Source organism: Salmo salar, chromosome 01 (assembly GCF_965601325.2).
Source record: "Salmo salar chromosome 01, fSalSal1, whole genome shotgun sequence".
NCBI lineage: Eukaryota > Metazoa > Chordata > Actinopteri > Salmoniformes > Salmonidae > Salmo > Salmo salar.
The window spans coordinates 104,746,581-104,763,122 of NC_138291.1; the positions used below are offsets into that span (position 1 = coordinate 104,746,581).

The following is a 16,542-nucleotide window of genomic DNA, read 5'->3' on the forward strand; positions in this document are numbered from 1 at the left end:
TCCAACCTCACTGAGCTCAAGCTGTTTTGCAAGGAGGAATGGGCAAAAATTTCAGTCTCTCGATGTGCAAAACTGATAGAGACATACCCCAAGCGACTTACAGCTGTAATCGCAGCAAAAGGTGGTGCTACAAAGTATTAACTTAAGGGGGCTGAATAATTTTGCACGCCCAATTTTTCAGTTTTTTATTTGTTAAAAAAGTTTGAAATATCCAATAAATTTCGTTCCACTTCATGATTGTGTCCCACTTGTTGTTGATTCTTCACAAAAAATGACAGTTTTATATCTTTATGTTTGAAGCCTGAAATGTGGCAAAAGGTCGAAAAGTTCAAGGGGGCCGAATACTTTCGCAAGGCACTGTACTTCCATAGGCCTGTAGTGACAAGCATAATCACATCATCCAACATAATTTTTTTCTTCCGTTTTCTCCTGTATTGTTTTTCTATCTGACTGTTTACGCCTCTGGGTAGTTCTAACCAATGTCCCTGTCACCCACCCTCACTGTGAGCATTGTTTGGTAAAGGGAGAAGGTGGTGGGGGTTACACCTGGGCTGAGCTGTCCTATAGGTGTGCCCCAGAGAGAGGGTGGTGGGGGTTACACCTGGGCTGAGCTGTCCTATAGGTGTGCCCCAGAGAGAGGGTGGTGGGGGGATACACCTGGGCTGAGCTGTCCTATAGGTGTGCCCCAGAGAGAGGGTGGTGGGGGGGATACACCTGGGCTGAGCTGTACTATAGGTGTGCCCCCCCAGAGAGAGGGTGGTGGGGGTTACACCTGGGCTGAGCTGTCCTATAGGTGTGCCCCAGAGAGAGGGTGGTGGGGGGGATACACCTGGGCTGAGCTGTCCTATAGGTGTGCCCCAGAGAGAGGGTGGTGGGGGTTACACCTGGGCTGAGCTGTCCTATAGGTGTGCCCCAGAGAGAGGGTGGTGGGGGGATACACCTGGGCTGAGCTGTCCTATAGGTGTGCCCCAGAGAGAGGGTGGTGGGGGGGATACACCTGGGCTGAGCTGTACTATAGGTGTGCCCCCCCAGAGAGAGGGTGGTAGGGGTTACACCTGGGCTGAGCTGTCCTATAGGTGTGCCCCAGAGAGAGGGTGGTGGGGGTTACACCTGGGCTGAGCTGTCCTATAGGTGTGCCCCAGAGAGAGGGTGGTGGGGGGGATACACCTGGGCTGAGCTGTCCTATAGGTGTGCCCCAGAGAGAGGGTGGTGGGGGGGATACACCTGGGCTGAGCTGTCCTATAGGTGTGCCCCAGAGAGAGGGTGGTGGGGGTTACACCTGGGCTGAGCTGTCCTATAGGTGTGCCCCAGAGAGAGGGTGGTGGGGGGATACACCTGGGCTGAGCTGTCCTATAGGTGTGCCCCAGAGAGAGGGAGGGAGAAGGTGATGGACATAGAGAGAGAGGATGAAAGAGAGAGAGGGGGAGGGAGAGAGAGATGGAGAAGGGAAGGGAGAGAGAGCAAAAGAGTGAGAGAGAGAGGGAGAAAAAGAGAGAGAGGAGAAGGAGAGAGCGAGATGCTCCATTCCTCCACCAGTGCTGCGCTGTCCTACAGTTGTGCCCTAGGTGGCATCGAGGAAGAGTCACACAGTGAAACACGGAACACAGGCGGTGACCCGATCCTGTAGGTTCACGCTATACAACATTCGCAGAGTACGACCCTGCCTTACACAGGAAGCGACGCAGGTCCTAATCCAGGCACTTGTCATCTCCCGTCTGGATTACTGCAACTCCCTGTTGGCGGGGCTCCAAGCCTGTGCCATTAAACCCCTACAACTCATCCAGAACGCCGCAGCCCGTCTGGTGTTCAACCTTCCCAAGTTCTCTCACGTCACCCCGCTCCTCCGCACACTCCACTGGCTTCCAGTTGATGCTCGCATCTGCTACAAGACCATGGTGATTGCCTATGGAGCTGTGAGGGGAACGGCACCTCCGTACCTTCAGGCTCTGATCAGGCCCTACACCCAAACAAGGGCACTGCGTTCATCCACCTCTGGCCTGCTGGCCCCCCTACCTCTGAGGAAGCACAGTTCCCGCTCAGCCCAGTCAAAACTGTTCGCTGCTCTGGCACCCCAATGGTGGAACAAGCTCCCTCACGACGCCAGGACAGTGGAGTCAATCACCACCTTCCGTAGACACCTGAAACCCCACCGCTTTAAGGAATACCTGGGATAAGATTAAGTAATCCTTCTAACCCCCCCCCCCCCCCCCCCCCAAAAAAAAAAAAGATATAGGTGTACTATTGTAAAGTGGTTGTTCCACTGGATATCATAAGGTGAATGCACCAATTTGTAAGTCGCTCTGCATAAGAGCGTCTGCTAAATGACGTAAATGTAAATGTAAACACCTGGTGCCTCTACTCTGGGTAAAGTTGCTGCCTCTCAGCAGGATAGAACACACAGTATAGAAGAAAAGAACACATGGATAGAATGATAAGGATAGAACACACAGTATAGAAGAATAGAACACATGGATAGAATGATAAGGATAGAACACACAGTATAGAAGAATAGAACACATGGATAGAATGATATAAGGATAGAACACACAGTATAGAAGAATAGAAGGATAGAACACATGGATAGAATGATATAAGGATAGAACACACAATATAGAAGAATAGAACACATGGATAGAATGATAAGGATAGAACACACAGTATAGAAGAATAGAAGGATAGAACACATGGATAGAAGGATAGAACACACAGGATAGAAGGATAGAACACACAGGATAGAAGGATAGAACACACAGGATAGAAGGATAGAACACACAGGATAGGATAGAACACACAGGATAGAAGGATAGAACACACAGGATAGAAGGATAGAACACACAAGATAGAAGGATAGAACACACAGGATAGAAGGATAGAACACACAGGATAGAAGGATAGAACACATAGGATAGAAGGATAGAACACACAGGATAGAAGGATAGAACACACAGGATAGAAGGATAGAACACACAGGATAGAAGGATAGAACACACAGGATAGAAGGATAGAACACACAGGATAGAAGGATAGAACACACAGGATAGAAGGATAGAACACACAGGATAGAAGGATAGAACACACAGGATAGAAGGATAGAACACACAGGATAGAAGGATAGAACACACAGGATAGAATAGAACACACAGGATAGAAGGACAGAACACACAGGATAGGATAGAACACACAGGATAGGATAGAACACACAGGATAGAAGGATAGAACACACAGGATAGAAGGATAGAACACACAGGATAGAAGGATAGAACACACAGGATAGAATGATAGAACACACAGGATAGAAGGATAGAACACACAGGATAGGATAGAACACACAGGATAGAAGGATAGAACACACAGGATAGAAGGATAGAACACACAGGATAGAAGGATAGAACACACAGGATAGAAGGATAGAACACAGGATAGAAGGATAGAACACACAGGATAGAAGGATAGAACACACAGGATAGAAGGATAGAACACACAGGATAGAAGGATAGAACACACAGGATAGAAGGATAGAACACACAGGATAGAAGGATAGAACACACAGGATAGAAGGATAGAACACACAGGATAGAAGGATAGAACACACAGGATAGAAGGATAGAACACACAGGATAGAAGGATAGAACACACAGGATAGAAGGAAATAATGAGTCCTGAAGAACAATGTTTCTGAAAGCTGTGAGGGAGTCCTGTCTCAATGTATAAATAATATGAATGTTTAAAATATTTCAGAAACAGATGAAGGGAACTGTGTATGTGATATATAGTTGACGTTATCTGTTGACATTCTTCAATTTAAAGGTTGTACAGATGTAGGATCTTAATTTGATCACTCTTTTGTAACTGAGAATTTTCCTATACAGCAGGAAATTCAACTTGTATTTTATTTGAGTTTAAGAAGGCTTCTAAAGTTTGTTATTTCCTCTTTGAAATTTCAGACTTGCTTTCCCTTCACGAAAATAGTATCAACCCCTACAAAAATGTCCATGAATTATAATCCACATAATAATTAACATTTCCTGTTGCTGCAGCGTTATTTTTCTTGCTGTTGCAAACTGGTTCAAATTAAGGTCCTACATAGGATAAGCTATGCTATCTAGTCCTTTCAGATGAGGATTAAGAAACCAGAATAAGAAAGCAGGTTAAATTAAATAGAGGTAAGATTTGAGTCTAATGTATATAATGATGGTATATTTTCTGACGCACAATGTGTAAGGAACAAAGAACACAAGGAACAAATAATGATGGCATTGAAACCAGCTTCTATCAAATCACTGAGTTCCTTGATATTCCAGCGGCACAAAGGATCTTTCATTCGATTTACCCTTATCAGTGTGCTATTACGGCTGTAATACAATGGCTGAAATACAACACTGAGGACAAAAGATGCATTCAAAACCTACATTAAATTTCCTCTGGCCTTCGCCGCTTATTGTCTCATACAATTGCTGAATAATAGGTTCCTGTAGCTGAATGAAATACAGGTACACTGTATGGGAAATAATAGGGGATCGGTGATTTAATGTCCGTTCCCCTCATTTTATTGTACGTTGTCAAGAGAAAAGTCAGACTGCGTCCCTATTTCCTATGAAGTGCCCAGGTTTTGGTCAACAGTAGTTCACGATGAAGGCAAAAGTCAAACTGTGTCCCTATTTACTATAAAGTGCCCAGGCTTTAGTCAAACGTAGTGCACGATAAAGGGAACAGGATGCCGTTTGGGATGCAAACCCAGACTTAATTCCCCAATGTTATTTAGAAGATTTATTCATTTCATCTGATTTTAATCTTCATAGGCTTTTTTTTCTGCTGAAGTAATTGTCCTCAAATCCCCTTACAGAGGACGACGGGCCCGGCACTAATAAATACAGAGTATAGGATAGTCTGAAGACATTTTGAGTAGGATTGCGTACAGTACACTTTGCCAAGAGTAAGCACCCTTGAGCCTCTTAGAAGATGGACAAAACAGTGTTTTCATCTTCAGAGCATTTAGAAATCTAGTTTATATCAATAGAAATCAAAACGATAATTCCATACATAACAGATACATCAACATCACCATGGATTAGAGAAGAGCAAGGAGAAAACAGCAAAAAGGAAAGCTTGTTCACTTACATGACGCTGTTATCCCACAGTGCACAGTAAGGACTCAGGGTTCCCTGCATTACCAAGAAGAAGAGAGCACGCTGAAAACCTTCACTCATTGTTAGATAACCACATCAAAATGACCAAAGCCTCACAGATAGTAGATTCTACTCGTAATTATCCAAGAATAACTCACTAAACAAATTGTTCTTTTAACTAACGGCTATGGCGAGACCTCTTTAGATTGCAGTTCAGGGTTAAAATGTAAAATGCCAATGAGAATTGGCAGTTTCACTTTGAATCACTTTAGCCTCAATTAGCGTTGAAGAACCCAACAATGGCTACAGCCACACGTTTAGAGTGCATTAGCCAACAAACAATGGTAGAGTCATTGATTCAATAATTCATTTGCAGGCGCCCAGTGTAGCAGGTGTGTCATGAGAGAGAGAGAGAGAGAGAGAGAGAGAGAGAGAGAGAGAGAGAGAGAGAGAGAGAGAGAGAGAGAGAGAACTGTCCAGATAATTACAAGGACAAGCTCTCTTTACAACCCTGGCCTTTTGGTTAATCTCTGCGATAAAGACGATCGTTCAGAGGTGATGCAAAGCAGCATGTCATTGTCAGAGCCCATATATTTCAACTTGTCCTCCTGATTCAGATCTGGGCCTGTATTTATCAAGCGTCTTAGAGTAGCACTGCTGATCTGGGGTCAGTTTCGCCTTTTAGAATAAAATGAATTAGGTTAATATGGACAGGGAGGACCTGATCCTAGATCAGCACTCGTACTCTGAGATGCTTTGTGAATATAGGTCCAGATATACAGTATCTTCTCTGTACAATTAACTTTTGTAACCGTGTTTTAGTGTGGACTCAGTTACATGGATTGCCGTCATGTAACTGGGTCCAATGTATCAGTTACACGATTAACTGATTGGATAGCTATTAAACATCTGCCTTCTCTGTATCGCTTGTATGCCTTTTCAAGAAGTGAGGGAGTCTTGGGCAAGTACTTACATTGTGAGGAGGTCATTCTTCCCCTCGATGAATTAAAATGAAAGATGAAAGGTGAATAAAATAAAGGTTCTTACGTTGGCCAGGTGAGCCAGCTCGATCTCCAGGTGGGACTCTGTTATCCTGGGTTCTGGTCTCACTGTGACAGCGATGACCTTGGAGCTCACCGCCGTGTGGTTCCTGGGTGGAAAACAGAGTGATGTACAGCATGAGATGGACACTGATTGGAAGTTGTGTCACTTAGGCACTGCTACACAAATACAGTATGTTCGGTCCCACTTTAAACAAAGTGCATCTTATAAAGGCTATATATAGCTTCATAATGGCTTCACAATCACTACATAAAGGCTTCATAAGCACTACATAAATGCTTCACAATCATACAAACCATATGATTAAACTTTATGTTCTGTCTTATTATAAAGGTATATGTCAGACAAATGCATTGAAATCTCTGTGAGAGTTTTCTTTTTGAGTCAGGCTTTTATTTTTGGGGGAGTTTGCACAAAAGGTGTTAATAAAATGCTTGTGTGGTTTTCCCTAAATGAGTTGTGTTTCATAGACTTACCAAAGACAAAATGATATTCAACGTTTACAACATGACACCTCATTCAGAATGTTGATACTATTGATGTACATACAGGTTTAGCTGATATTATGAATGTCATGTCACACCTCTCTGTGAGGCACTTGACAAACACACCAGCTGTGGCACTGCAGGACAAGACCTGACACACAAAATGACACACGTGAAGCAAGTCAACCCAAATACAAGTGAACTGGAGCACGGACAGAGCGAGAGGAGAGAAATTAGGCACTGGGGGGCCAACTTAGGGTGCGATTTCATGGTCCATTTGGAGCGAGTCACAAAAGATTGAAAATAGACACGTCTGGAACTTTGGCCCTTTTCCATGTTAAATTAATCACAGTGAAGTGTCTCTACCAAACAACCTGAATCTAACAGAGATCTTTTAACACTGTCTGTTTCACAAATGGCACCCAATTCCCTTTTTACTGCACTACTACAAAAGTACTGCACTGTATTCATTATGGATCCCCATTAGCTGCTGCCTTCCTGGGGTCCAGAGAATAGGGGGCCATTTGGGACGCATTCCGTGCCGCTCCCTCATCTCATGCAGCGTATATCTAGTCTAGCTCCACAGCAAAGCAAGACAAATCCCCAAACCAACTTCAAATGACACGCCTCCTCTACTTTTGTTTAGCGATAGCTTATTTACTTCCTGAAAATAGATATGGGGGGGGGGGGGGGGGGGGGGGATTCTAATGCTGAATAACAAATGAATGACTTTCTCTCTAGAGTGGTAATATGTTTTGAAACATATTAATACAATGTAACTCATGAAAGGGTGACTTGGTAGAAAGCGGTCTTGGTACACTTCTGAGCCTGCCTTTCTTCTCACCTCACCTGAACTGCCCCAGAAAAGGAGAATGAAAGCGAACTACTCAAAAGGAAGTTAATTGGAGCCTTTATACTTTTTCAGGTTCAGATCTACACTATGTCCTCTTTGCACTTTATTTGTCTTTATCTTCAAGGGAACGTGTGTCATGGGTTGGAGAACAGAGAATGTCACATTTCCTTTTCCTCTTTCATCTCTCTCTCTTTCATTTACCTCCTGGGGAAACAGAACAGTAGGTTGTGACACCATCAAACTGATACTACACTGACTGACTGGTTCAAATGACACCATACTCCCTATAATATAGTGCACTACTTTTGACTAGGGCCCATAGGACTCTGGTCAAAAGTAGTGCTAAATGTAGGGAATAGACTGCCATTTTGGTTGCTGACTGACAGTGCCTGACCTACAGTTCTCTAGGGAGGGTCGGAGAAGGTTCTAGAGCTCTCAGCTGGGCCCAAAGATGTTCCATGGAACGTCTTGAACTCTCTAGAGCGAAAGACTGGGTTCGATGTTTGATCCTGGGCAAGAACACCACAATCTGGGTCAGTGTGTCTGCTGTTTCCATAAACAGGCCACATTACTAAGTCAAATATGGATGTAGGGCTGGTTCACAAAGTAAACTAGTGCAGATACAACATCAATGGATGGCTTTTATAAGAGTATAATATCAGTGACCAGTAGTAATACAATAACAATGGATGGCTTTTATAAGAGTATAATATCAGTGACCAGTAGTAATACAATAACAATGGATGGCTTTTATAAGAGTTGAATATCAGTGACCAGTAGTAATACAATAACAATGGAGGGCTTTTATAAGAGTATAATATCAGTGACCATTGGAAATCTATCTGCACTTCTAACACTATAATTTCATCAGTAGATTATATATATTTCACTATATATCCTCCAAGACCGTCCTACAGTGGGCTAATGTATAGTTGTAGTGCAGCACTCCCAAGGAAGCTAAGAATAGCAACATAATTTCTTTGAAAGGGTCGGGTGCTGTGTTGTTTGGTTTAGTTGAGACCGGGAACAAACAAATGATCTACGATTAAGGTTTTAAGATTTCCGATAGAAACGGGACACGTGCGTGGATCACTGACTGATGGCTACATTTCACTTCAGGTTGCTAACATTGCTGAATGTGTTATTTTGTCTTATCTGCTAATGGTTTTCCTCTCAGTGTTTTTGGCCTGTAGCAAAAGCTGTCTACTCTGTCAAAAGCAAGCTTTGTGCAACAGGAAAATAAATCTGATTGTGGGTTGTTGTAGGTAACATCTCTAGCCAGCTAGTTAACATATAGCCAGTAGCTAACTATCTAGCTATCTAGCACTGTACACAAAGATAACTAATTATGTGAGAGAAACAATAATAGCTACCCATATTGACAAAGTGAAAACATGTATTTAGAAAATGTTTGCTAATTTACAGAAAATGAAATATAGAAATATCTCATTTCCGTAAGCATTCACACCTCTGAGTCAATACATGTTAGAATCCCCTTTGTAGCGACTGGGTGTATTGATACACCATCCAAAGTGTAGTTAATAACCACATGTAGTGACTGGGTGTATTGATACACCATCTAAAGTGTAGTTAATAACCACATGTAGTGACTGGGTGTATTGATACACCATCTAAAGTGTAGTTAATAACCACATGTAGTGACTGGGTGTATTGATACACCATCCAAAGTGTAGTTAATAACCACATGTAGTGACTGGGTGTATTGATACACCATCCAAAGTGTAGTTAATAACCACATGTAGTGACTGGGTGTATTGATACACCATCCAAAGTGTAGTTAATAACCAAACCATGTCTGCTTCAAAAAAATGTAAACATCTACCAATTAGGTGCCCTTCTTTGCAAGGCATTGGAAAATATCATTGGTCTTTTATGGAATCTGTGTTTGAAACTCACTGCTCGACTAAGGGATCTTACAGATAATTGTATGTGTGTGGTACAGAGATGTGTCAAAAATCATGTTAAACACTATTATTGCACACAGAGTGAGTCCATGCAACTTATTAAGTGACTTGTTAAGCACAGTTTTACTGCTGAATTTATTTAGGCTTGCCATAACAAAGGGGTTGAATACTTATTAAATCAAATAATTTCAGCTTTTCATTTTTAATTACTTTGTTAAAATTTCTAAAAACATAATTTCACTTTGACATTATGACACAATAACTCAATTTGAATCCATTTTAAATTCAGGCTGTAATACACCAGAATGTGGAGAAAGTAAAGGGGTGTGAATATTTTCTGAATGCACTGTATATCTTTACACCAGCAAAAGCTGATGGGTGGCATGTCCATCATAGGGAATAATGGTTCTAGCTAACTGACGTTAGCTAAGTAGAGGATACATTCCTAGGCTCATATGGTTCTAGCTAACTAAAGTTAGCTAACGTTAGCTGCTACATTCCTAGGCTCATTCTGTATCAGCATAAGAGAGAAGATTGATAGAGTCATTGCTATAATTCTAATAAAGTACTGACGTGTACAGATGTTTGTGACATGGACTCATATTAACTTAACACTGATGGTTGTAATGATGTGTAGTTCAATGTATCTTACTTAATATAGCTTTTGCTCAGGCATCATTTTTACTTTCTCTCTATGCAAGAGATTCAAATTCTAGGGTTGTGTCCCAAATGGCACCCTATTCCCTATATAATGTACTTCTTTTGACCAAAGCCCTGGTCAAAAGTAGTGCACTAAATAAGGAAAATGGTATCATTTGGTGGGTAAAATAATCATGATAATATCTCCTTCTGAACTCACTCCATCCTGGTTAAATCATTATGTTCTCGTACTACTAATTAGAAGGGACAACGGACGACTAAGCAATATTTCATGGTTGGTTTATACTTTCAAGCTGGTTTCCAATATTGTTAGTAATTCTGTTTATCAGTTTGGACATTACTGTCATTATGTATTGTCAAGGCTCTCATCCAGTTAGAGCAAGGCTGCGTATCAAATGACACCCTATTCCCTATGCAGGGCTCTGGTCAAAAGTACACTTTGTAGGGAATAGGGTGCGATTTGGGACACAGATGTTGTGTCATCCTCCTCAGCAGAAAGCTGAGATGAATTGTTGTTGAGTCTGGGAGTAAAGCTTGTCGTTTTAATTCATGAAAAGTTACAGGGACACTTGACTTGATCAGCTTTGATGGATTCTTTGATAATTGGCTTGTCATTTATGGATTACACTACTGAAAGATTGTATTCTACTACGATATTCTAAAAGAAAGTAATGCCGCTGTCTCGCCTGGACCGTGTCCCAAGTGACTACTTATTCCCTTATTTCCTCTGTCCCTCTCTCCTGTGCTGAGAGACAGAGAGAGACAGAGAGACAGAGAGAGAGAGACAGAGAGAGAGAGAGAGAGAGAGAGGAGAGAGAGAGAGGAGAGAGAGAGAGAGAGAGAGAGAGAGGAGAGAGAGAGAGGAGAGAGAGAGAGAGAGAGAGAGAGAGAGAGAGAGAGAGAGAGAGAGAGAGAGAGAGAGAGAGAGAGAGAGAGAGAGAGAGAGAGAGAGAGAGAGAGAGACAGAGAGACAGAGAGACAGAGAGACAGAGAGACAGAGAGACAGAGAGACAGAGAGGACAGAGAGAGAGAGAGATGTTGATAGAAAAGATGTATGGCCCATCTTACCTTGGTGAAGGCAGCATCAGTCCCAGAGTCTTGTACAGGACTGTCCCCAGGATGAAAACAGGTGATCCATCCATGTCTGATGGGCAGAAGGAAATCAGTTTGGATACTGTTGGTTACAGGACAGTTTTGTTGTGGTTGTGGTTATACAGTGTCTTATGAATGGGCTGGCCATCTGAAAGATGTAATAAACCTTAATAATCTCAACAACACTACAGTACAGGGTCAAAAGATAGTCATAAACCAACATATAAGGCCACAGACCCAGACAAACTCTTAATGATGGGCTTTATTTGGAGCTATATTTGGCCATTGTGTGCAGAAAGACTTTCCAGGCAGTGAAACAAGCCACTTCATAACTTTCCTGCCAACAGCAATCAGCTAAATTGTCCTCTACAATGAACCATTGATAAAGGCTAAGGGATAGTCCAATGAACCATTGATAAAGGCTAAGGGATAGTCCAATGAACCATTGATAAAGGCTAAGGGATAGTCCAATGAACCATTGATAAAGGCTAAGGGATAGTCCAATGAACCATTGATAAAGGCTAAGGGATAGTCCAATGAACCATTGATAAAGGCTAAGGGATAGTCCAATGAACCATTGCCTGTAAGGCAGTGGTCACTTCAAGACGTTCCTAGTCAATCACCAAACACTTCTGTAGAAATGCCAAAAATAAAGGCTTGCACTCCTTTTATGTATTTGTGTTGTGCTGTTGGCGGGAGGTGCACATGATTCAGAAGCCCTGTTGGTGGTAGGTGCACTTGATTCAGAAGCCCTGTTGGCGGGAGGTGCACTTGATTCAGAAGCCCTGTTGGCGGGAGGTGCACTTGTTTCAGAGGCCCTGTTGGCGGGAGGTGCACATGATTCAGAAGCCCTGTGGGTGGTAGGTGCACTTGATTCAGAAGCCCTGTTGGCGGGAGGTGCACATGATTCAGAAGCCCTGTGGGTGGTAGGTGCACATGATTCAGAAGCCCTGTTGGCGGGAGGTGAACATGATTCAGAAGCCCTGTTGGTGGTATGTGCACTTGATTCAGAAGCCCTGTTGGCGGGAGGTGCACATGATTCAGAAGCCCTGTTGGTGGTCGATGCACTTGATTCAGAAGCCCTGTTGGCTGGAGGTGCACTTGATTCAGAAGCCCTGTTGGGGGAGGTGCACTTGATTCAGAAGCCCTGTTGGTGGGAGGTGCACTTGATTCAGAAGCCCTGTTGGGGGAGGTGCACTTGATTCAGAAGCCCTGTTGGTGCTGGTGCACTTGATTCAGAAGCCCTGTTGGGGGAGGTGCACTTGATTCAGAAGCCCTGTGGGTGGTAGGTGCACATGATTCAGAAGCCCTGTTGGGGGAGGTGCGCTTGATTCAGAAGCCCTGTTGGTGGGAGGTGCACTTGATTCAGAAGCCCTGTTGGGGGAGGTGCACTTGATTCAGAAGCCCTGTTGGTGCTGGTGCACTTGATTCAGAAGCCCTGTATACGGGTAAGCAAAGTGTTCCCATTTTGAACCATTTCATTGTGCCTACGGCTCTCACAACCTCGGCCATACTGGCCCACATGAGATTTCATAACTCTTAAAACAATGACCAGAGAGAGACTGTCAACAGAAAATAAGTGCTTTTTTTATGAGTGAGTTCATGTCTAAGTTTATTCAGCACTGTCAACACTGTTATTATTCAACGCTATTACAAAGCAGAAAACTTGCTTCTCCTATCTTCCACTCGCGCTGCAATGAATGAGTAACGATGTGTATCGATAGCCCTGCGTTTTTATTATTATTAGCAGCTTGTCGTGTCTATTTCAATATTGAGGAATATTTCACTTTCTCTGGTCATAGGAACGACATGAATTTGTGCATGAGGCAGATGTGGTGTGACTCGAGTTTTGAAATCAGGTGAAAGACAGTGTCCCTTCTCTCTGGTCAGTTTCACCGGAGGAAAGGAAGGAGAGAGCAGGGACCGTGAGAGGAGGACCCTCTGCTGTTCTCTACCTCTCTCTGCTGAGACTAATGCAGTGTTCAAAACAAATCTCTGACTTCAGTGCATTCAAGACAACTGGGAACTCTGAAAAAACTTGGAATTCCAAGTCGGAAACTCTGGCATCTTTCTGGGGCTCCGACTTTCCGACCTGAAGAGCACTCTTTGACTTCATTTTTTCCCGAGTTCCCCCAGTTGTCTTGAAAGCACCATGACCATCAGATGCAGGTACCATCAGTCCTGTAAAATAAAATTGCAAATTATTTGCAAATTATTTACATTTATGCGAGGAACCTTCCCAACTGCTCTCATGTCACCACGCTCCTCCGCACACTCCACTGGCTTCCTGGTGAAGCTCTCATCCCCTACATGACCATGGGGCTTCCCTATGGAACAGCAAGAGGAACTGCCCCTCCCTACCTGCCTATCTCCCAATCTGCTCATCCACTACATGACCATGGGGCTTCCCTACGGAACAGCAAGAGGAACTGCCCCTCCCTAACTTCAGGCTATTCTCAAACCCCAACCCGAGGTCTCTTGGCCCTCCCACCCCATACGGGAGGGCAGCTCCCGCTCAGCCCAATCCAAGCTCTTCTCTGTCCTGGCACCCCAATGGTGGAACCAGCTTCCCCCTGAAGCTAGGTCAACAAAGCCCCCCCCCCCCCCCCCCCCTTCTGTAGCTCTGACTCAGCAGAGCCCCCCCTTGTAGCTACATTATTGTGGGGAAATGTACTTTCTATGCCTGTGATATGTGGTTGTCCCACCTAGCTATCTTGAGATGAATGCACTAACTGAAATCTAATATGTTCTGAGAAGAACAATATTGGCAGGCCAGTTATATAGCCAATATGCTGTGATAATGTATTAGGCCTACTGCAAAAACCTCATTCCTACAAAACAGTTTTTATTAAGTTAATGTTCCATTTTTTAAGTCATGTTTAAAAAGAATCTGAGTGGTAGATCTAGGCTTGCTTTCTGACTGCAAAAGTGATCTTGACTCTGCTGTAAGGCAGTGATATGGAGGCTGTCAACACCTGTTGGAGCAGTTCTCTGGATCTCTGCTCCAAATGGAACCCTATTCCCTACAGAGGGCCCTTGGGCTCTGGTTAAAAGTAGTGCCCTATATAGGGATTAGGGTGCTACTTGGGAGGCTACCTGGATAGTTCTCCTTGCTAAACTTCTTGCTAAACTACTCAGTAAGAGAGAGATGGTTTTCGGCATTGAGTTAGAAAATCAACTGCCATTTTGCCTATCATTGATACAGTCCAGACAAGACTGATTAAGCCAGTTAACCAAATTGTCTGTCACAGTCACGTACACTCGGCTCTGCACTGGCATGGCTTAAAAGGATACAAACATCAGCGGATGCTGCTGAGGGGAGGACGGCTCATAATAATGGCTGGAACGGAGCGAATGAAATGGCATCAAACACGTGGAAACCTTTTGTTTGATACCATTCCACTCCTGCTTTAAGCACTTTGAGATTGGGTTAATAAGGGAACTACAATATCTTTGGTTCTGCTTGTTTGCCAGGTCTCGTTTACACAATAATTATCATAGAGTCATGGTAGATGTTGTCGATCACTGGCGTTGCTATACTGTAGCTGGGTCATTCCTACTGTACGGTGCCTTTTCTGTCTCCAGGAAATATCACTGCTTATTTATTGTAAAATGTGGATTCCAGAAGGATTTTAATATAAGGTCAGATGTCCTTTTCCTTAAAAACACAAAAATATCTTGAAAGGGACTGTTATGCATTTTTAACACGTTTTTGTGGACGTAGGTGTTTTTGCGATGTCCCTAGGTATTATTCATCAACTTCCATGAGAAATATGTCATTGTTTTATAGTCTTAGTTAAATTTTCTCTCATAAATTATAGAGAAAATTCACAACATTTTAAAATATGTTAGATAGAGAAGTTCACCATTATGCTAGCTCAATCTTGCTCCACATTTCCACGCTGTTAGTTTCCACCCTGTTAGTTTCCACCCTGTTAGGGTTATGCACCTAACAGGTTGGAAAATGCACCTAAAAGAATAGGTGCCTGAGCTTGACCAATATGTTTTTCTGAAAATCAAACATGTCATTTTTCTGATAGAATCATATTTTTATATATATACAGTATATATACGCTTCCCCCCAAAGGTTATGATGTCCATAAGGCACAGGGTAGGAACGACCCAGCTAGTGCTTGCATTAGGAATGGAATGCTAGGTTTACAGTTGTACGCCACAAGATTCTAGAATGTTGGTCAAACTCCAGGCATTCTATTTTGATCAGTGGGGTCACATGATGGAGCAACAAAGGGGTCATTCTAGAGGAACTAACTACACATAATCAGCCATGACTACTAGACATTTGGAAATGAACCAATTTCTTACTGCACGAGTTCCAAATGCTGCTCAAAATACAGTAAAGGACATGGTTAAACACAGCCTGAAGAAGAGTCTCCTTATCCTGCTCCTGCTCCACCTCTTCTCCTCTTCCTCCTCGTCATCATCACTACCACCATATTCATATTCATCATCATCATCACCACCACCACTACCATCATCATCATCACCACTACCACCATATTCATATTCATCATCATCATCACCACCACCACCATCATCATCACCACTACCACCACCATATTAATCATCATCATCATCATCATCATCATCAACACTACCATCATCATCACTACCACCATATTCATATTCATCACCATCATCATCATGGTTGTGTTACCTGTAGACTGTGGTAGAAAGATGCCCTTGGGGATAACCACCTTGTCCTCAGAGTTCCTGGCCCAGTCCACCATGCCTTTACGTCCCTTCATAGGGAAGTTGATGTCAGTCATCACAGACACTGCCGGGAGCCTCTGGATGCTGGCCACTGAGGGTGACAAAACAAGGGAGGGAATTAGTTCGCTTAGGTTTAGTTCATGCTGCATAAAATCTTGCAGTTTACATATAGACAAGAAAGTTAAATGGATAACAAAATAATTACACCCACGAAAGGAATACATGAACAATATTATATTTTTCCATTTATGTTGTCCACACATTATCACAAAACACTATTCAATTCAATTCAAAAGGCTTTATTGACATGGGAAACGTGTACATTGCCAAAGCAAGTGAAATAGATAATAAACAAAAGTGAAATAAACAATCAGAAATAGAACAGTAAACTTTACACTCACAACGGCTTTAAAGGAACAGAGCCATTTCAAATGTCATTATGAGTGTAGCATATAGCTATGTACAGTGTTGTAACGTATCCTGTATGAGTGACAGGCAAAGGATGCTTCCTGACTGTCAAAAAGCATCTATATAGGCCTAGATGTTCTCTTGATAAAACCTCAGTGCTTTCTGAGGCTGTTGTTGCTCCACAGAATATGACTTCAGCC

The 16,542-nt window shown here is 42.9% G+C and overlaps 1 protein-coding gene across 3 annotated transcripts in view; it reads right to left on the reverse strand.

The window, feature by feature from the left end:
• The window catches only part of LOC106577441 (adhesion G protein-coupled receptor B3), a 350,410-nt gene that overhangs the window by 89,353 nt on the left and 244,515 nt on the right, over positions 1 to 16,542 (reverse strand). For all 3 annotated transcript variants that reach the window (XM_082978585.1, XM_082978578.1, XM_082978573.1), the window contains 4 exons: positions 15,879 to 16,025; positions 11,180 to 11,255; positions 6,174 to 6,276; positions 5,119 to 5,162 (listed from right to left, as the gene is read on the reverse strand). In XM_082978585.1, the coding sequence (XP_082834711.1) occupies positions 5,119 to 5,162; positions 6,174 to 6,276; positions 11,180 to 11,255; positions 15,879 to 16,025 (370 nt within the window). The remainder of the gene's footprint in view (positions 1 to 5,118; positions 5,163 to 6,173; positions 6,277 to 11,179; positions 11,256 to 15,878; positions 16,026 to 16,542) is intronic.